The sequence below is a fragment of the Electrona antarctica genome (genome assembly GCF_951216825.1).
Source record: "Electrona antarctica genome assembly, chromosome: 8".
NCBI classification, from domain to species: domain Eukaryota; kingdom Metazoa; phylum Chordata; class Actinopteri; order Myctophiformes; family Myctophidae; genus Electrona; species Electrona antarctica.
The window spans coordinates 41,974,143-41,997,367 of record NC_136789.1 but is presented as its reverse complement, the minus strand read 5'-3'; the positions used below and the strand labels follow the sequence as shown (position 1 = coordinate 41,997,367).

The 23,225-nt window shown below is 42.1% G+C and overlaps 1 protein-coding gene across 1 annotated transcript; it reads left to right on the top strand.

Annotated features, from left to right (window-relative positions):
* Positions 1–16,654: 16,654 nt before the first annotated feature.
* LOC306928530 (frizzled-9-like) lies at positions 16,655–21,941 on the top strand. The gene is made up of 3 exons (XM_079508733.1): positions 16,655–18,375; positions 18,870–19,022; positions 20,158–21,941. The coding sequence occupies exons 1-3, from the start codon at positions 17,233–17,235 to the stop codon at positions 20,635–20,637; spliced, it is 1,776 nt and encodes a 591-aa protein (XP_079364859.1). The 5' UTR covers positions 16,655–17,232; the 3' UTR covers positions 20,638–21,941.
* Positions 21,942–23,225: the final 1,284 nt, after the last annotated feature.

The following is a 23,225-nucleotide window of genomic DNA, read 5'->3' as shown; positions in this document are numbered from 1 at the left end:
TGTCATTTTGGGTGAAGTACATGTATACTGCCTTACAAAGACGGATACTTGCCTGACTAATGTTAATGTTTACATTCATTCTAAACGCAGTTGTGATCTGTAGTAGTCCCTGTTTGCCTCTGGAGGGCAGTGTCGTGTTCTAGCAGCGGCCATGCAGATGTCAAAATAACAGGTCTTCAAAGTGGGGACCGCCCCAGGGGGGCCAACTGGAATTTGAAAAATAAATACAAATAAAATAAAACATAATACATACATAATACAATTTCAGAAATGTTTGCAAACATTTAAATTAAAAAATAAATAAAAAATACACCCAATGCCATGCGTTGTGCTTTTTCTTTTTTCTTGAAGTGGCTCTGAAAGAGGCTGGTAAGAGAGGTCTGCCTGTCTGTCTATCTGTCTGTAGCTAATCTCGCAAACAGACTGTTACTATAGGCTAACCTGGAACCTCACAAACATTGTGTTCTATTCCTTTTGAAATATCTAGCCTTTTTTATGGAAGTCAATGGGTATTGCTATTGGATGATATATGCCATCAGGCAAATTTAACTCATAACTGAGTCATACAGTATTTTTTAAGGGCTTCATAGCCAGAGGTTTTTTATTCCATGGCATTGAAAAGTTTGGGGCTGGGCGATCAGGGACCAAGGTTATTAGTTAAAGAAAACTAACGGAAAAAACCTAACATTTTTGTAAAAAACAAAAACGATAACTAACTGTAAGAGTGTTAGAGGGGCAGGGCTGAAATCCCATAAGAGGGCACTTTGACAAAAATAGCAGATCTACGACTACAAGCTCACAGTGTGTCGCACTGCGACACGTTGAGAGCTTGTAGATCAGCTATTTTCGGGGCGCACTCTTTAGCTAGTGGAGATGCGGTGTAACGACATGGATTTCTAAACAAATTAGTTCAACGCAAAATGCTGCGTTCAAGTTCAGGAGATTTCGGAGAAAGCATTCTCCTGAATGCTGCCTTCCGGCATGACATGGAAAGGAGTGGCATTTGCATTTCTTTTTGATGTCTATGTGTGCATGTGTGCACTAAAAAAGTAACTGAAAATATATTTTTATATTTTTAAATGATATCTTTGGTTGAGTTTTTACGATTAGTTTTAGTTTGTTTTTATTAGTTTGTTTTTTTTTCATACTTTGGGCAAATAAGTATAAAAAAAAACTAAAACTAATAAAACAAACTAAAACTAATCTAACTAGCCGCCATAAACTAATTAAAACTAACTGAATTAGGAAAAACATTATAATAATAACTAACTAAAACTAAACTATAATGAAAAATCACACTTGAGGGGCACTCTTATCATCATACATCACATTCCGTGCTCAGCCAATCAAATCATCACATTGCTTATAGTAAAGCCATGTGCATATAGGAGGGGTTAGCCGCGTTGAAAAGTTTGTTGCAACATTGATCTATGAATCTGTGGGCTTTGAAGTGACAGAGAGGATGTATCAAATGAATCAAATTAAACCAAGCTTCATTTATAGAGCACATTTAAAACAATCAAGATTGACCAAAGTGCTGTATGTACACAGTCAAATCAAAAACATCAAAAACATTTATGCATGTGCACCCACATGGCATCACGGCATAGTTCAGATCAAATAACAACAAAGGGTTCACCAGACAGTGGCCTTGTGGTTAGAGTGTCCGCCCTGAAACTGGGAGGTCGGGGGTTCGATCGCCGGCCGGGTCATACCAAAGACTGTAAAAATGGGACCCAATGCCTCCCTGCTTGGCACTCAGTATCAATGGGTTGGATTGGGGGTCAAATCAACCATAGATTCCCGAGAGCGGCGCAAGCTGCTCACCGCTCCAAGAGACTTCATCAAAACACAATTGAGATACAATAAAAAAAATCACGCAGAGGCGCAGAGGTTCATCGTTGGCATCCAGGGAGTGTGTGTTGGCATAGACCGGGTTAACAGTGATGGAGATTAGCTGTACACAGACGGACGGCCACACACACGGACGGAGTGCAAAACACCATGCCTTCGGCCTGGTGGAGACAGTGAGCGCACCTTTGTGGTTTTGCTCATATGTCTGCCAAAGCCATATATGGACATTACGTTCTGACCTCACGCGTGATTGGATGATTGGCATAACCTATGTCACGCCACATTAGACAGACTGGATAAAATGCAACTTGTCAAACTATTCTCATTTCCAGTGAGCTAAATGTGCTAGTATAGATTTTCTTTTTGCATGATCCCAGCTGATTTTTCTTTCTATGAAGCTGGCTATGGGCAGACATGGAAGAAGATGGCATAGGGAGCAGCATGGCGACCACAAGGTCCATTCTGACAGAAAGAGTGTTCCCCGTCATTTTGACACCCTGCACAGTTCTCCCGTCGCCTCAGTGGTCCACAAGGTTGCTTGTTACCAGAAAAGCAAGAGGGAGATTCCATGTTGCTTTGAGGACACGCCGAAAGGATGTCAGCGGCGGAACTGCCCCTTTCTTCACCGGAGACTGCAGTTAGACAGTGTCCGGTTTACTTCCAGCAGTGGCGGGAGAACAGATCGCCATAAGCAGCTACGCTCTCTTCCCGTCTCTGAGGTGAGGGTGAAGTCACTGGACGAGATCCGCAAGGACAAATCATCCAGGAATGAGCCCTCGTATAAGAGGAAGAGAAGCCCCTCATCATCAACTTCAGAGGAGGCAGCCGGCGTACGTCGGAAGGTAGGTCAGCGCTTCTCCTCCTCCTCTTCCTCCTCCTCCTCCTCCTCCTCCTCCTGTGCTGAGGCCCCGAGTCCTGCAGCTCCAAGCATCGCCGTGATGGAGTCGGGTACCATCACTGAGAGAGAGGAGCTTCTCCTTGGCTTGGACCTTGAGGAGTTCCTTGGCTATTACAAGAAGGAAGACAGCGAAGTGGACTCCAGGAATGAAGTGGAGTTCAAGGAGATGTCAAAGCTTATTAGCAGCTGAAGACAACAGCCAGTCGTTTTCAAACACCACCTTTGAGGATCTCCAAGTATGGGTATATCTGTCCACATAGACAGACAGACAAACATCAATATTATACATTATCTATACATGTCTGTCTTTTGTCGGTTTCTCCCCAAATACTAATGCCATAAATGACTGGCATCACATGATGAGAGCACTATGATGTCACACTTTTTTTTCCTAGCCTACTTTACATGATTCTATTTGTAGCAAGGCATCTCTTAATAAGTAATAAAGGTCAATAAAGACACTTGCTTTTATTGAGCGGTACTAGCTGCTCCAACATGTGACTTTGTGTGTTTGGGTGTCTATTCCTTATTATTCCGTCCCCTGTGATGTCATGTGGGTCAATACATCATCATCACCATACGTCATCATTAAGGCACCGCTCATTTCACACTGGGTGTGATTTTTATTCATGTATCGATGATAGATTGCAGTTGTGTTTCATCTTCTAGTCCTAGTGACAGTGTGCACAACATGATTATACAGTTTTCTAACTGACATTCATAAATTCTGCCTTCACAAATAGGATCATGAATCATCAGATCTTTTAAAATGCAGTATGTGCTGCGACCTGCACTCAGCCTTGCCTCGTTTCAATGAAGGTGGCTGCAATGTCTTCTATTTCTAGCTCCATATGCTCTGACATTAGCTGGTCTGTTTGACTGATGCAGCCTCTTGTGTTTGTTATGCTTCCAGCTGTGATGCTAAAGCCAAATTCCAATACCCAAAATCTCGGCCACTCGCTCACTCCCACTCGATCACTCGGGGTCATTCCAGCTTGACCCGGAAATGGTTAACGTTCCGATTGTTAAAGTGTTCCATCGAGGAGGAGAGTGGAGTCGAGTGGAGGAGCCGAGTGGGCTCTCCGAGACCGCATAGAGCGAGTGTACATCAGGTGCAGGCTCGGTGGGGTATGTTGTCTCCTCGCTGCGGATTTCCGCATCACGTGTACATGTTTTTTTCCTTCTCCAGTGACATAAGTCCGCCTCCTCCACATGTGGCACAGAAAACACTGCTTGAAACCCGAAACTATGCACCCCCACCCCCCATCCACTAGCTGCCGGCCGCTGCGGCTGATGAGACGCTGTCGCTGACCCAACACACACATTGCACACACACTCACACACATTAAACTAAAAAGCTTTGCTGTTTGTTGAAGAGACACATTTTCGCTGAATTAATAGAGCTTCAGAATGATACAGTAGCCTTAGCCTATAGCCTATGTGAAAGTGAAAGGACCACAACAAGCCACTGGCTTTATTGCGTTGTGTGATATAAGCATAATAAAAGTAGGCTATATTGTGCGCACCTCAAAAGCTATAGTTAATTTCTCTCTGTGCATGCCTGAATGCACAGACTGCTATGAATGACGGTGACAAAAATGTATTTATTTATATGTGGACTGAACTGAACTGAATATGTAAGTCAGAGAGACTACCTATAATTCCTGTTATAGTGTCCGTTATTTGCAAAGACCGTCGGAGGAAGGACTGTCCGAGGAGGGGGGTTATTTATACGAGCAAAAAGGAACGCGGGCTGCGGGCAGGTCAGGAATTAGCTTCACATTCACAATCATATAATATAAAAGTGTGTGCATCCTGGCGCTTATTCACTATTTCAGGAATAAATAGCCTTGTTGCACATGTTACCAATACATACACATTGGCCTCGGTTACATGCACAAAAATGAATTGTCTATTCTGTAGACTGTACGGCTCTGGGTTCAGAGTTCCAGTGATCCAGCTGTGTGACACTGTATTGTTCCACCACTTTTGCTTTGGCAATGTAAACGTATGTTTTCCCATGCCAATAAAGCCCTTTGAATTGAATTGAATTGAATTGATTCACGTCATAAGTGATCGCGGAATGTGCCGTCGCTTTGAAATGACAGCGGAGTACATTCCGATTCTAGAGGCAAATCCATTCCACCGTCTCCACCACTCTGTCCTCGCATCGAATCCTCTCCTCCTCCACTCCTCCTCACTGGGGGCGGAGCCGAGGAGCGAGTGGAGGACACGAGGGGAGTGAGCGAGTGTGAAAGTTGCGGTATTGGAATTTGGCTTTAAGCCTTGGTTTGTCTGTCTGTCGATATTTCCCTGTCCCTGTGGGCCTCTTGTTTCTCATGGTGCACTTCTGGTGTTTCTGTCATGCAAGCCTTTTGTTTCTTTCTGTATCTATCTATGTTTCTGCATTTTGCATAACTCCAATTGAAGCAAGGCCTTGTTTTGTAATTAACTTGCCACCTGCAGCATTGATGAGGTCAGTCATTTCCAGATTAACATGTGGGCATGGTTTCAGCCCCTTTCCGAGCCCCCTTGTAATTCTTTATATAACATTAAAGTTAAATATTTTCAACATATCTGAAAAGAGAAATGAAAAAAAAAATAACTTTAAAAAAATAACTAAACAAAACAGTTAGTAGAGGTAGGCCTACTATATTTGCCTACTGGCTGTGTGCACAAGAAATCTGGCACTGATCATTCCGGACACAGACGCACTCTTCTACAATGGCTATAGTCTCCTACAGAGAATTAAAACAAAATCACATTGATTGATTGAATGAAAATTACATTGAATTGAGTGGCGGGTGTTTTAGGCTACCAGGCTAGTTACATGCTAGTGGTGGATACTGAGATGCTTGAGTGAGTCAGTGACTCAGACCTATGACAGCGGAGGTTCCAAGTAACCCCTGACAGATTCAACCATGCTGGACTGGTCACAGATGAGAGTCCAGACAAACAACAGTCTCTGTATTTGCTGCCACTACTACTGTAGGTAGGCTACATTGTTATCTCCGGCAGGGGCAGAGATTATGGTTTTGCCCCTGTCTCTTGTTAAAAAAAAATTATTTTTTTTAATTTTTTTATTTTACTTTATTTTCAGTTTTCAGTTTTTCATCAGCAAAGCATTCCTTGACATTGGACTTCATAAAAGTAAAATTAAATTAAAATGAGAAATAAAAGTATGTACAGCATAATAAAATCATTTTATGTCATTAATCTCCTACTTCATTTCATGTCATTAATCTCCTACTTCATTTCATGTCATTATTCTCCTACTTCATTTCATGTCATTAATCTCCTGTGGTATACAACAGGTATAAACATATTGAAAATGTTGATCATATAACCATATAGAGATTCACAAGAAACATCAAATGAAATATGCTCATTTTGGTTCAGTTCTCAGTAGAATATTATTGTAGGTCACCCAGCCTACAAAAATAAACTCCGTCTGTGTCACTAAGACACAAGAAGATAAGAAACGCAAATAATTGGTGTGAAAATAAGTATGTCTTAGTGTTACCGTTACTACTGTTAATATATCTTAAAACAATTCTATTCATGGATATATGTGACAAACAGTGTGGGGATATAGACAAAAAAGGTCTATTCACTGTTGTCTGTTCTATTTTTCCGTCCAGTAGATGGCAGTACGCACGCACACAGACCATAGGCGCATAGAGACTGACACGGGCTTACAGCAGCTACAGTAAGTTTCTTTCCATCACTGCAAGTCCAAAAAAACAACACAGCAATGGAATAACTTAACTGATAAGTCATGCCATTAAACAGCTTCACAGCAAAAATATATAATGATCAATCATTCAGTAGAATATGTGGCATCACAAGCATCACTGAAAAGGTTGAGGTTGGATTTTGTTTGTGTGTTTGTTTTTAGCAGGCCCGGATTGGACAGTCTGGCAATTCTGGCAAATGCCAGAAGGGCTGGGCAGTCCATGGGGCCGGGGCTAAGTCAAAACAAAAAGAAAAAAGTAATACAAAAAAAGACATAGTAGCGTCTTTGAGCCACCTTTCGGCCGGTGTAGACCACATGCACAAATGCCAGGGCCGTGTTTCTGTGCCAGTCCGTGCCTGGTCTTTAGGTTAGGTAAACAGCACCAACATATTTAGTATCATTCGTTTCAGTGATGTTAAAATGAAAGATCAATATCTCATTTGAGGATAGCCTATAACCATCAAGTGTGTGGAAATGTTGGTGTGCACACCTTCACCCCCTCTTCCACCCTGCAATTCCACCTGGGCAACCCAGCTGAAGAGTCTTTGGTTGATCATGCGGGATGTCATGTGTATGAACTTTGTGTTGTGTTGGTTAGGACAAACGAGCAACCTAGGTTGCTCGTTTGTTCAAGTTTATGTTTACTTTATTCCTCTGTGAAGGTGTAGGCCTACCTGAGTTTGTTTGTGATTGTTTGATTAAGTCTTGGTTTCCTGAGTTTGTGTTCTGCATGAAGGTCGTATAGGGCTACATTCAAGATTAATGTTTCCCGACTGCAACCTAACATTTTAGATTTTATATGACTAATGAGATTTTTTTTATGTTGACTTTATTTTAACTTTAGGCCCTTTCCCCCAAAATTTTACAAGGGGGAAGCAATGAATAAACAGAGCAGTTCCCACCCCACCCTGACCCCACCACCAAGCCACAGCACAGTTCAGGAGCATGCAAGCACATAATAATACTAAACTTTTTTGGAGGGGGGCCCTTGGCATGCTTCAGGTGGCTTATTTGTTTGCTCGTTCATCAAATACTCATTATCATTTGACTATTCTGAATTTTACAGGTCCTCGAATGACATTTCCACAGTGCATTACTAAAAGTTCATGGTCTCCAGAAACAACAATGAAGTTGTAGCTAAAACAGCCCCTGGGTGCTTTGTAATACTGTGGTGTGGAACCCTGCATAGCTTTATTAGCCCCTCCGAGTCGTTGAGGCCCATGTCAGTGTTGCTAGATTTTGCGAGAGAAACAAGCGGCCAGGTCTGCGAAAACAAGCCCAAAAGAAGCAACCAGTTTTACCACTTGAACCCTATTATACATAGACTAGATTTAAATCGTCTACAAGCTCACAAGCTGAGCTTGTAGATCTGCTATTTTTAAAGAATCTTGGGAGGAGGGGTTGAAATATTTTGAATATTTCTAAAACATTTTAACAACACAAATCTTGTATGGGGCATTGGGGATCCCTGGCACAACATTTGTTCAACTGGGGGTGGGGGGTGGTTGTCTTCTGACAAATTTGGGGGTCATTGAAATGTTTGAGAATAACTGGTTTAAACAATGTTAGGAAAGAAGCCCAAATCAGCAACTGCTGTTTGGAAACAAGCCCAAAAAAGGCAACCTGTAACTACAAGCGACAAGCCCTGTGACTGTCATCCACTATTTCACTATTTCAATACAGCAATGCATTGATAATGAAAAAGAAAACATACTTTGTAATTTGTACATTTGAATACTTGAGTATATATATACTTTATCCGCCACTGGATTATCCAGTGTGGTGTAAAGTCAGCGTCAACGTTTTGCCTCCAGGTGTGTTTCCAGTGCTGCTACCATAGCAACCCCATTAATTACCATATCCTTGTCCCCAAGACCTGAGGAAAGTTAGCAGAGAATCATTCATTTGGGTTTTATATGCACCCTGCAGCACCCCGTACCCTGCTGCTTTGTGTTGAAATTAATATGAGCTTTGTGTTTGGTAGCCTATAAATATATTGTTTGCCCCTCTATTAAAGTAACTGTTCCAGTCACATGTGCAGTTAGTGACCTGTGACGTGATAAAACAATTACACCCCACCAGAGAATGACTCGTATATAGCAGTGGTTTGCAAACTTAAAAAATATATATATATTTCAAGGACCCCCACCAAGTTTGGTATGCATTAGGTCATGGACCCGGGCCCACTCTGAGAGTGTAAAAATGGAAACAAATGGACCCTTAAGGATCCATTTGGTCTCATTTGTACACTCCCCTGGAACCGCCTCAAGGACATCCCATGGGGGTCCATGGACCCCGCTTTGAGAACCAGCTGAAATAAGAAAGAATATAAGGTAGGGGCCTGTGTGTGTATTGACCATAGACCGTAATTCCATACTTATTGACAGCTACCATCCAACCCCACATAACGCCTCAAGGCTTTGATGAATAAAAAATCACACCCGTGTGAAGTGAGGGGCGCTCTTATCATTATACATCATCTCATGACCAACTGAATTTATGTGATTGGTTAGCCTATTTGCTCGTCTACATATGACGTACATTTTCTCTTCATTGTCAATGGCATTTAATGTTTGTGTTGCCACAAATTTATGTCATATTTGAGGCACATATGACCTAATTTATCCTTTCATTGTCAACGGCAAATATGAGACGGGACAAAAGCTTTATATAGGAGGGGCTAGCGCCCCTCAAAAATACTATATATATTTTTTGTCACAGTGTATTTGCACATGAAAATTGCCTGTCCTTTACCTTTTTTCCTAACAATTGGGAGCAATGTGTGCAATTAATACAATATCCAAGCAGATTGCTCATGCTCAGGGACAAGTAGAGTGCGAATGGGCTATTACGATGATAACAGCGCCCCTCACTTCACATGGCTGTGATTTTTGAGGGCCGCTAGTCCCTCGCTTTTGTCCCCACAAAATGTCCACAACACAAACTTAAATGCCATTGACAATGAAGGGAAAATATTGTCCCCACACATCTCATATTTGCCATCGACAATGAAAGGAGAAATTAGGTCAAATGTCCGCCAAATATGACGTAAGATTTGTGGCAACAGGCAACAGGCATTCTGATTGGCCAGTATGAGATGATGTATGATGATAAGAGCGCCTCTCACTTCACACGGGTGTGATTTTTACTATTTTGATAGTTGAAATAGCCAATCTACAAGCTCACAGTGTGTCGATGTATAGATCGGCTAGTTGAACAATTTTAAAATGTTTGCAAAATAGTAAAAAATAAATAAAAAAAATATAAAAGGCAAAGAAGTTTAGATAAAATGGCGAAAATAGGGCCCTATACTCCCCTCATCTGGTCCTTGGTCTACCATGTGGCTTCCTTACAGCTAGACGTGCCCCAAATACCTCCCATAGGCAGACACAGAGGACATCACAGGAGGCATCCATACTAGATGGTCGACCCACATTAACTGGCTCCTTTCTACACCAAAGGAGCTCTACTCTGAGTCTCTTGCAGGCCCCTTTTATACCAAAAGAATGTTAGTTCTAGAACTGGTTCCGTTCTAGATTCTTATGGAACCTTGGTGCTTTCACTGAACTGGCGCCCATTCTTTGTTCGAGTTCCGAACCAACTTTTAGGGTTCTGAAGACCTTATTCATGTTCAGTGTAAACACTCTGAACTTGTTCAATATTAGGCGGGGAAAAAAGAAGCGAACCAGTTCAAACAGGGGACTGAGCTTCCTACCCTAGCCCTAAGGGAGATGCCAGCCTCCTCAGAAAACCTTTTTGGCTATTTGATATTGTTCTTTGAACCCATAACATTATAATTGGGTGTGGGCCTACTAGGCTACTATGTGGTATCTAGCTTTTTCCTAGTGAATGATAGGCCTAATTGAGCCACCAATTAAGCTTGCTTAGTATAAGCAAGCTATTTAAAAAGAAAAACGCCCCTCAAATATAATCAATCTCATCAAAAATACTTCATCAGCAGGTAAATATTTTGATGACCCTGGTACAGAACAGCTTATTCTGAGGACATGGGGAAGCAACTAGATTTAGTTTCTGAAGGGCCATGGAAATATTAAGGGCCGCACCAACATTCACCTACAAGGCACTTTCCATTCCCATTACATTATCATCATCATTATTATTATTATTACAGTAGTTAATTATAGATTCTACCCTATTGATGGAGTAAGGGACTATTTAAAAAGAGCATTTATAATCCAAACTGTTTACTACTTCTGCCAATTTGTGGTCCAAATCCTACAAGTATGTTTGTTGTTTTTGGCAACGCACAATCTGTGCATATAATTCTGTTCCACTGGGTCATATTTGTTTTGTCTAAAGCTTGATTTATACTTTGTTTCACAGCGGTGTCAGGCACCGAAAACAGCCCCGATCTACAACCTCACATTAATGTTTAAGGTAATGTGAGGAATGACCACCTCCGTTCGACGTAAGTATAGATAATAAGGCTTAACACAGCAGAGGCCAGGAAAAGACTCGTACCCAGTGATGGAAGAAGCACTCACATGTTTTACTTAAGTAAAAGTATCAATGCCACCAAGTAGAAATACTCTATTACAAGAACATTTCCAGTATTCAAAATGTACTTGAGTACAAAATATTGTCATCAAAATGTACTTAAATTAAAAGTACTCATTGTGCCGAATGTCCCCTTTCACAAGTTCTTAATGTAAAAAAAATCCTGGATTTACAAGATTTACAAGACACATTGTGAGCTTGTAGATCTGACATTGGACAAAAATGGACAAAATATATATATACAATCACAATCTACAAAGTAACTACAAAGCACAATATTTTCCTTTGAGATGTAGTGAGGTAGAAGTAAAACTACTGACATTTTAAAATGCTGGAGAGTAAAAAAAAAAGAGATCTAAAAAATACTTCAGTACAGCACTTGAGTACTGCTCGTACTGTATACCCTCGTGTCAACTTGGCATAACGGTTAGAAACAACAGGAAGAGAACTGTCATGCCTCTCTCTCTTCCCATTACTCATTACAAGGAATCATTAGGCTATAAACACACCTGTCCGCAATGACAAGTGACAAGATAATGACTCCACAATGACTCGTATTTGTGGAAAGTCCTGTTAAAAAGGGAAACCAAGACATTAGATCTTCAGTACATACAGCCAAAATGAAAACTACCTTCTGAATATCTCCTTGGGTGTTGTACAGTGTATGCTATTTTCAATGATAGCTTTCCCCACAATTTCGGATGCTGGAGTTTAAGTGGCTTCAGTAAAGGAGAGTGGTAATGAATTACGTGTTTCCAGAGGTTTTTGCGGTACGTCCTTGGGTTAAAATCGTATTTTCATCTCAGTGTTGGAAGCCTTCTTCAACCCAGCGCCATGACCCTGGCATAATATAATCACTTAATGGATATAAGAAAAGCTGTAAATACACTTTGTAATTCATAGCACCGTCATGTGTCATAGGTGAAGACGTGAATTGAATCCACTAAATAGACACGATTTAGATAATAACAATTCAGGCATTTAGCAGATTTACAGTAAGCGAGAACAACACAATTTACACAAGGTTACATCAAATACATATAAATAGTCATCAATAATCATGAGCAAGCTAAGAACCTAATATCTGTCTAACAGTAGATTATCTGTACAGTGAAGCTATTATATAGTGCTATGTGCTACATCTACATACAATGCTAAATTATAAATCTAATGAAATGCTAAATTATAAATCTAAATGACATAAGTTTAGCCTTTGCATATGCCTGGAAGGTTGTCGAGGCTAGTGCACCAAATATATATGTTCAAAATAACATCACTAACATCAACATGTGGATTACAGGATCGATATCATTACACTGATAACAATTGTGACATTTCCGTTTGATGAATGTACGAACAAATCGTGCATCGTTGCATACACACACATAGTGACACACACACACACACACACACAGTGACACACACACACACACACATGCATCCATGTCCTCATGCAGCAGCCATTTCATTTAACCACCCGTCCTAAACCCTAAAATGACCGGGGTCTCCCTCCTCTATTAAACAGTAGGCCTAATTAATCTCCTTTTTTCCCTCTACACCAAATAACCAAATAATAATAAATAGGGTACTGTACTGTACGCGAGAAAAGTCCTACCCAGGTGCCAGCAGTTGTAACATTGACTGATTGTCCTTGTAACTGTGGTTTCCCTTCTCTTTATTTTCTCCTTATTCAGCGAGTGCAAAGAAAGGCTCCTTTCATGGCAAAGCTGAAAGAGCCTCGCAAGAGGAAGTGGAAATCTGTGTTTAAACAGTTCTCGGCCAAAACAAAACAAGCCGCCAAAAGGAATCTCGTTTCATTTATACGAGCAGGAAATTGACCCACTGCTGCAAGAGGGCGCGGGTGCGAGAAGAACACCATGCGTTGCAGGACAGAATTTTAATGTTTTTTGTGGGAATATAGCTGCAGTAGCAGACCCGCTTGCATGAAATAGAGTAGTGGTTTCGAAGGTGGGAGAAGAGGGAGCCCTTGCCACGGCACTGAGGGTGCACTGTGGCCCTCGCCGGGCCTGCTTTGCATGACAATGCAGCCCCCGAAAGATGAGCACCGGCCTGGGTCGCGGGTGATGCTGTCATCGTCCCCCTCGTACTGGGGTCTAGCTGAGAAGGGATCAGATATGGACCAAAATGGAGAGGAACTCCTCATGCAGCCTAATGTAGGCTTTGACACGAACACAAAGAGTGGTTTTCATATGGTAAACACGGCCCCATGTCATTTTGTCCCGACATGATATGCACTCGGGCAAGCCCGTTTAGAGAGGAGGTGGCCATTGTTCTGTGCCTCTCAGCGGAGGATGGAGCCAGGTGAACAAAATAGAGACTAAGAAATAGTGACAGAAAGAGGACAGAGGTCCATCTAAACGAGGTCCAGCCCAGGAGAATACCCTACCAGTCACTGCACTCCTTCATGAATAGACAGGACCTGCTCTCAGTTTCATGACCTTCTTTTGTTCACGGACAGTGGGCTGTGAGGCCTTTGATTGTACCAATGTACCACAGTACCACCAATACGGGAATGCACTCCACAGGGCAATTACATCAGTGTCTTGTACACTCTCTGAGTTACAGAGTCCATTTGGTTCATATACATACTGTCATTTTTTTTAAACAATATATTTATAGCATTTTCCTTTTTTTTCTTTTTCTTTCTTTCTTTTTTTTCTTTTACAAACAAACAATATAACAGAACAATACATAACAACACATCAGACAATACTATTACTTAAAAAAAAAAAAAAATGAAAACAAACAAAACAAAAACATACAGTACATATACATTCTGTATAATAATGGCACTTATACTGTTAACAACAACAGAGTCCTTATGGCCACAAGACCAAACAACTGCAGAGAATACAACTAGACATTTTCAGACTCAACCATACATCATTGACCGTAACATATTGGATAAACCGTCACCATATTTTTTTAAACACCTTTTGTTTATTCTTTAGTATAAGTGATTTTTTTTCTCTCCAGAGGAAGGCACATACAGTATATCTCCCTAAACCACTGAGCAATACTGGGTTTGCCTATCTTTTTCCATGATAAAGCTATAGCCCTTTTGGCTTGTAGTAAGCATAAATCAAAAAATCTGTGTTCGTTATACTCTGTATCTTATGGCCAGGTGGGTAAAGACTTAATAGAAACAGTTTCGGGTCAAGCTCAACATTTATCAACAATATCTCCTGAATCTCCCTCCTTACCTCTTCCCAGAATTATTTTACTCTTGGGCATGTCCATAGGCAATGGAAAAGTGTACCTTTGTCATTACAACATCTGATACAAGTATCTGGAATATCTACACTAAATGTATTTAATTTCTCTGGCGTGATATACATACACCCTCATCAGCCAATTATAATAGTTTTAACCGAGTGTTACCCTTCTGAGATTGAGCCTCCATACAGGCTGTACTCCATTGTCAATAATTCCTCTTGTAAATCAGCCGTCCATGCATTACATTTTGATTCTACTAACATAGAGTAAAAATCTGATATGATGTCCCTATTAAAGGGGTTTCTGATAAGCTCTTTCTCTATTATTGACATACTGTAATTTAGCTGCGGACCCCCTGTAACCCCCCTGAAGGACCACTGGTGGTCCCCAGGCCGCAGTTTCATCGCTGTCAGGTGGAAACCTTGTATGTCCAAAACCATTCCTTTTCAACAAATGGAAATAAGTACCTGGATACAATGTAATGCAACCTTGCCTCCCTATTTTGGGCACGTCATTTTAGGTAAAAATGTGCACTTATTCAACATGCTTCAACATACATATAAAAAAGCAGATCTAGAAGCTCACAAAGTAGTCGTGAAAAATATATTTGCATCGCCGCTTTTACAGGTGACGTGGTCCTAAAGGCATAATCGGTGTATGACCTCCAGCTCTCAATGGGTCAGTCAGTTTGCAGTCGAGTGTGAAGCGGCTGGGATGAGGATCAGCGACTCACCGCTCACCCCAACACATCTCTCTGTTTATACTAACCACCGTTTCGGTAGTCACCGTATCACCTAAAACTGGAGTAGGAATAGGCCTTTAGGGATACGGTGAGAAGTTCAGTCACCCGGCCGGGAGTAGAGCCACTGCTCCTTCACATGAAAAGGAGCCAGATGCTTGCTGAGTCTCTCCCTAGGGAGGTCCCCTGGGAACGTCCCACTGGGAGGAGGCCCCGGGGCGGACCAAGGACCAAATGATCTCCACGATTGCATCAACGCTGGCCTTGTTACGCCTAAGGATTCCACAGTATGGGGTAGTTCATCTGATGTGAAAAAGGGAGTGATTGTAGATGGAGTTTTTTACTTGTAAATCTGTGATGTGACAATAAAGTTGATTCTGATTCTGATTCTAATCAGCAATGCAACTATTTACATTACATAACGGCAAGATAACTACACAAAACCTCTACCAAAGTGTCATTGTGCTTTTATCTTACCAAACGAGATAATGTGGATAGGAAACCTATACCATACGTTAAATTATTGTCTTTAATTTGTCTGGTGATGCATTTCAGCCTGAGTTTGTGTTGGCGTTTTCGGCACTCTCTGGTGGACAAATATGCACAGTGGCTTACTGTACATGTACAATGAAAAGACAGCCTCATCATTATTGTAATCCTCCCAGTGGGACGTTTACAATAGATTTGCCTCAGTTAATATCACTAATATTTAGGTACATTTCTAATGTGAGATGAATGCTGATGCCAAGTATGAATACTTATTACTTGTGTGCTCCTTTACAATCACTATTTTAACCATGTGAACCTTAGCATCCCTATTCTGGGCACATTAAAGGTGAGTAAATAGTCAATCTACCAAATATAGGCCCCCATGGCCCTTGGGGGACCCGGTTAAATTCTAACTACTAATGCATTGCAATGATCTATAGCCTATTTAATTGTTAATGATACAAAATTGTTACTAATGTTGTTGTTACTGTTGTTATTGCTAGTATCCAATGTTGTTGGGTCTCTCTCCCCTCCATCTCCTCTCAGCTCTTTCTCACTCTCAGAAGAATCTCTATTTTGAAAGGGAAAATGCGTAAAGTTATTGTATTTCTTTATAAATGTGCAGATATAAGTCAATTTAGCCACTGACCCTTTTTGCCTTTTTCCATGACCCTTTGAAAAATGTGTTTGTTTTATTTCTGTCATTTCCCTTCCATAGATGACAACCTAGTAGGCTATAGGCTATAAAACGGATCCTCTTACCCCAATGAATGAATGCTTCAAATATGTTCAGGATTTTGGCTACTGTGCTAACCTTTAACTGGTCAATAGTCATAGCCTACTAATACTACTTTTCCAGATGCTCCCGATGGCCCAACCTTAGGCAATAGGCAGTCATTCAGAGGAAACAGGAAATAATTGCATAATTTATAACATACGGTAGTCTACAAGTCAATATGAACTTGAGGCACAAGTTGTGTCGAATCTCATGAAAGTTCAAAAGTAATTTTACTAAATTGTATTTTTAATTCATAAAATGTATGTTTGTAAGCTTGGGTCCCATGATACCGTAACCTTCCTATAGCGAATTTGGAATGAAAGTCATGTGCAAAAGAAAGTAGCAGTACTAAGTAAATGTACTTTGTTACAGGTCCATTGTCCACCACTAGTTGTACACAGCTTGTGGAGGCGGGGTGAAGCCATGTGGTCCCGCCCCCGCTGTCCGCTGATGAAGCAGCAGAGAGAGAGCGGACAGCAGCAGCGTTCAGTGTCACCTCCACACATGACGGGAATGACGGGAGGTCGAGCGACATGAGCCAATATCCACTCGATCTGCGCGCTGCTATGCCAAAGTATGGAGAACAACGGTCTACTGTAGGCTGCTATACACCCCCGGCCCCGACTCACTGCGGTAAACTTCCACTGCTCGTATGAATTGGGGAACTATTATTGGACAGCAGCACCACAAGTAGGCTACCTAATATGCGATGTTTATTTAGTAATCGGCTGCATGCTTTGTCGTTATTTTATAACTCGGTCGCCCCGTGGTAATTAAAAGGATAGCACAGTCATGAAGCTGTGTGTTTTTCTTTTTCTCCTCGCGCTGGACTGTGCGCAACATTGGTATTACGCGTGTTGATTCTTGAGACATAATCAGAAATTGGAGAGGAAACGTAGGCTATTATATATACTGGCAATAATGGGCTAAACACTTGCAACTTGTTTCATATGTTGTAAAAGTTTGTTTCAACCTTGACCTCCATGGAGTATTTACTTACAAGGATTGTCATTTTGGTGTGGTGGTGCCAACATTTTACTGCTGGCTTCAGCTTGGAGATGGGAGTGTATGACATAGAGAGGAGCAGAGCGGCTAAATGTGAACTCATAACTATCCCTATGTGCCAGGGCATCGGCTATAATATGACTCGTATGCCCAACTTCATGAAGTACGAGAGCCAGGCCGAGGCCAGCGTCAAGCTGAACGAATTCGCCCCCCTGGTGGAGTACGGCTGTGACACGCACCTGCGTTTCTTCCTGTGCTCCCTCTACGTTCCCATGTGCACGGACAAAGTGTCCACCACCATCCCTGCCTGCCGGCCCATGTGCGAGCAGGCCAGGCAGCGGTGCTTGCCCATCATGGAACACTTCAGCTTCAGCTGGCCCGACTCGCTCGACTGCTCCAAACTGCCCATCAAGAATGACCCCAACTCCCTGTGCATCGAGGCGCCGGACAACGACACACGTCCGGAGGCCAGGAGGGGGGAGGGCATGCTGCCGGTTCCCCCCAGACCCAGGCAGCCCGGAGCGGGCGGCCCCAGACACAAGGGGGGCCCAGCCGACCCGGGCCCGGCCCTGTGCGAGAACCCGGAGAAGTTCCAGTACGTGGAGAAGAGCCGGTCGTGTGCGCCCCGCTGCTCGGCCGCGGTGGACGTGCTCTGGTCGCGCCGGGACAAGGACTTCGCCTTCATCTGGATGGCGGTGTGGTCCACGCTGTGCTTCTTCTCCACCACCTTCACCGTGCTCACCTTCCTCCTGGACCCGCAGCGCTTCCAGTACCCGGAGAGGCCCATCATCTTCCTCAGCATGTGCTACAACGTCTACTCGGTGGCCTTCATCATCCGCCTGGTGGCCGGCGCCGAGAACGTGGCCTGCGACCGCGAGAACGGCGAGCTGTACGTGATCCAGGAGGGGCTGGAGTCCACGGGCTGCACCATCGTCTTCCTGATCCTCTACTACTTCGGCATGGCGTCCTCCATATGGTGGGTGGTCCTGACGCTCACCTGGTTCCTGGCGGCCGGCAAGAAGTGGGGCCACGAGGCCATCGAGGCGCACAGCAGCTACTTCCACATGGCGGCCTGGGGGATCCCGGCTGTCAAGACCATCATCATCCTCACCATGAGGAAGGTACAGCCCCTTTCTTACCACCTTCTCTCTCTCGATGGATGGATGCCAGCGACTGACCCATGATATGATCAGACATATTATGTCTTGGTCACTCGTTGTCATGTTTTTTTATGTTTGTTAGATTTGTTGTTTCCCACAAAAGCAAGAATGTGATTTAGGTTTTCAAACATTTTAATTTCAAGGAGTTGCTGTCCTGCAAGGGTCCGTTTGGACCCCCTCAAGGAACCCCGAGAGTCCCTGATCTCCACTTTGAGAACCACTGATTTAGACAGATGCTAGGTTCATTATTTCCCTGGCATCCTATATAGTTTCCATGTGCATATTGTTGAATGTATTGTTTACTTTAGACAGATTATTATTTACCAGGTTTCTCGAGGCGATGCACTGTCCTCTCCGCATTCTATTTACTGTGATCATTCACCTTGCTTATTGTAAGTCCCTCTGGACAGGAGCGTCTGCTAAATGATGCCTAACGTGTACATTGTCATGGTAAGGTGGCGGGCAGCGAGCTGACGGGGCTGTGCTACGTGGGCAGCATGGACACGGACGCCCTGACGGGGTTCGTGCTCATCCCCCTGTCCTGCTACCTGGTGGTCGGAACCTCCTTCATCCTCATGGGCTTCGTGGCGCTCTTCCACATCCGCAAGGTGACTAGAGTCTGCATCTATCCATTATTGTATTAGTGAACAATAGTCGAAAATCATGTTTTTCTTTCTTAATATATAGCTTAATACGTAGCTTACTTTTTAATTTTTATATAATAATAATAATACATACGGTTTATATAGCGCTTCTCAAGGTACTCCAAGTCGCTTTACAGGACAAAAGAATAAAAACTATTTTATTAGAAAAATAAACTAGTTTTATAAAGTTAAAAAGGTTAAACACTAGAGATTAAGCGAAAGGTAAACAAACAAAGTGGGTGGTAGGGATTTATGCAGGGAAAGCATGTCTGAAAAGGTGGGTTTTTGAGTGTGCTTTTGAACACGGCGAAGGTGGAGGCAGCTCTGATGTGAGCTGGGAGTGAGTTCCACAGTGAAGGGGCGGCCGTCGGCCACTGAGAAAAAAAATATATATCGAATCGAATCAATGCGAAACAATTGATAATTTTATAATTGCCTAAATCCATTAGTCTGATTAACCACTTAAAGGACCACTTCACCACTTTTCAACTTCTCTTCCTATAATTGGTCCTCACTAATGTTCATGATAAAATACCACCATTTTTTCCTACTCAGTCTGTGTCTCATAGAAAGGCTGTGGGCAGTTCAGAAACCCGTCCACCAGTGACATCATCGATGGTGAATCCAAGCTAATAGAAACGGCAGGCTTTCTTTTCCTGAAAAGTTGCAATGCAAAAGTTGAAGCCATCGTTCTCACGATAATAAAAATCTAAATATATTTTAAAACAAATCTTGTTTAAAAAATAATCTGCCTAATGATGATGTCACTGGTGGACGGGTGTCCGAACTGCCCAAAGCCCTCCTATGAGACACAGACTGAGTAGGAAAAAATGGTGGTGTTTTATCATGAACATTAGTGAGGACCAATTATATGAAGAGATGTTGAAAAGTGGTGAAGTGGTCCTTTAAGCTCTATTGTAAACTCAAAATAGCAGTTGTACAAGAAAATGGTGCATTACGATGCGTGTACATCTGATAATTTTGCTCTATAAAAAATCGAAAAGGTAAATCTTTATCCCCCACTGCACAAATCAGATTATCACATTTTATTTTAATAATCGATAAATTCGATTTGTTCGATTAACCGCTGCCCTTAAAGGTGATGAAGACGGGGGGCACCAACACGGAGAAGCTGGAGAAGCTCATGGTGAAGATCGGCGTCTTCTCCCTCCTCTACACCATGCCCGCCGCCTGCGTCATCATCTGCTACATCTACGAGCGGCTCAACGCTGACCACTGGAAGCTCCGTGCACTGCAGAGCGTGTGCACGTCCTTCCCCGGGCGCCGCAACGAGGACTGCTCCCTGGAGGCGTCGGTGCCCACCGTGGCCGTGTTCATGCTGAAGATCTTCATGTCGCTGGTGGTGGGCATCACCAGCGGCGTGTGGGTGTGGAGCTCCAAGACGCTGCAGACCTGGCAGGGCCTGTGCAACAGGAAGCTGGTGGTGCGGAGGACTAGCGGGAAAACGTGTGGCGGCGGCAGCTCGCACTGCCATTACAAGGCCCCCCCGGCGGCGGCGGCGGCGACCGCACCGCCTTCCAAAGCAGAGCCCTGTCCAGAGAGCCCTGCGCGTGTGTGAAACGCAATCCTGTGGCTCATTCAGAGTCTATGTATGGACTCTCTGTCACAGGGACCGAACGGGATTGTGTACAGTGAGGAGCCTTCCGTCTGGAAATTAGTTTGTGAGACTGTGTGCGTGTGTGTGTGTGTGTGTGTGTGTGTGTGTGTGTGTGTGTGTGTGTGTGTGTGTGTGTGTGTGCGTGTGCGTGTGCGTGTGCGCGTGCTTGCATGCATGTCTGGGGCTAATCTCCCAAACCGCTGGACTGATAAGCGACACATTTCCTCCTTTCTTTATTCTCACATAACTTTCATTTTATAATGGGAGTCGAAGGCGGTCGGATCAGGCTGAAACATATGGAGGCAAGGAGGCATACAGCATCATAGATACGTCATAGACTGACCACCTGACGTCTGAGATCCAACCCACGGCGTTATTAGACAACATCTGAGACATACCTGAGCATGACAGTGACTCTCAACCTTTTCAATGTCAAGGACCTACAGTATGCACCCCCAGTTTGATATGCATTAGGCCAGTGGTTCTCAAACATTTACATTTCAAGGACCCCCATAACTCTGAAAGTGTACAAATGGAACCAAATGGACCCTTACGGGTCCAATTAGTTCCATTTGTACACTCTCAGAGTTACAGACCTGTAAGGGGGTCCAATTCAAACCCCCTGAGGGTCTCTGAACCCCACTTTGAGAACCACTGCATGAGGCCACAGACCCCCATTTTGATACCTGTCAACATTGCTATGTCTGAATGCTCAATATGACATACTATTCTATTGTACATGGATGATACTTTATATTATACATTTCAAAGTGGTGCCTTTTGTCTAGTACCAATAAAGGGCGCTAGAGTAGATGTTAATTTCATTTGTTGAACCAAAATGCACGACATGAGTACATACTGTGTCAGAGGTGATTCATCATGACTGAAGATGAAGATGAATACATTGAGCTGAAATGAAGAAGAGACCTTACAGTATCTGGATGGATAGATGTCTCAGGGTTATTTCCAGGTCCTTTCTATTTATTGTTTGGAATTACACTTTTGACTGAATGGTATATTATATAAACTGTGTATATTTTATTTCCAATAACAGTAAAAAACAAACCTATTGGTATGTTAGTTTTATCCCTATTGCAGTCAGAAATGCTTGAAATAAATTGCACACACACCAGTTTGATCGCCTTAAGAAAAAGAAAACATTCATACATTTTCACATCACTGCACAGTTAGGAGTTAGGTTGTCTTGTGTTCTGTTTTTGTGACATACTGGATAAAACATGTTTTAAAAAATAAATCGTAAAAGTTTCAAATGTCGATTATTGTCCAAACTACACACCTTTAATTCTACATAATAGTCAGGTTTAGCCTAAGGTTTCAGTAGAATACGCAGTTTTTTTACCTTCCTGAACAGATGCAAAGATTTGCAGCCATCATAACAGTTAGTAGTGTACTAACCAACTTTTACAAAACGAGAAAGACTGCAACCATAATAGAATGATTACTTATTTGTCTGCTTTGTGACAATATTATAGTGTGCAAAAGTGTCCCAATATTATTTAGCTATCATAATTTGCTTTTGTCCAGTACTGGGACCTTACATTCACCTTTACATGCATTAAATGGCCAATTTGTGCGTAATGGAATTTTGACCAAAAAAGAAATGTCACAATTCTACACTGAGTCATGCACTTTTTCTTTCTTTCTCTTTCTCTTTTTTTTTTTTTTTTTTTTACAATTTAACCACATGAACCCTAGCGTCCTTATTCTGGGCAAGTTATAACATGCGGACATTCTGCGAAAATAGGCACATTGAAACATTTGGCAAAAATAACTACAAGCTCACAACATGGCACCTTGCAACATATTGCGAGATTGTAGAGCGGTATTTTCAGTATTTGACGTACAACAAAGTACACGTAAAGTGGTTACATTTGGTTAGATCTAATGATTAAATGTCTTACAGTATTTTGAATAAGAAACGATGTGTAATAATAAGATTGGATTGTTCTGAAATACATTTTTGTATATTGTCTAAACATAACATAAATGAGTTATGACTTTTTAATTTTGCTTGAGCTAAAGTGCCTTTTGAAGTTTATATTTTTGAAGTTGATGGCAATAATTGTAAGCATATTTACACTGATGTGCCATGGTTAAACCACACAGACATTGATGTGTGCGCTAATGTCATATGTAGTAGCCATATATATTTCACTGAAAATACAACATAAGAATCCTTAAAGATCAATTTGTCTGATATCCATGCAGTTTTATGCATACATTCTATCAAATTGTATGCATTACAATGTATGTGCAGTACCATGCAAAGACCTTGTTATTATCGGTTACTCCTCACCAATAATTCAATACCATACAATAATCTTGCAATAAATGTTTGTAAATCACGCAAAATGCACGCATTTTGTACGGTAATAAGTAAACTTCATGTTCAGTGTGTGTTGGCACACAGTTAAAGGGCACAGAAAAATGTTTAAAGGTTTTCACACACAAAAACAACTTGAATGTGACTTTGATTTTCAGGAATCTTTGAAGATTTTCCCATTCTTAAAAAAATGAAAAATGAAAAT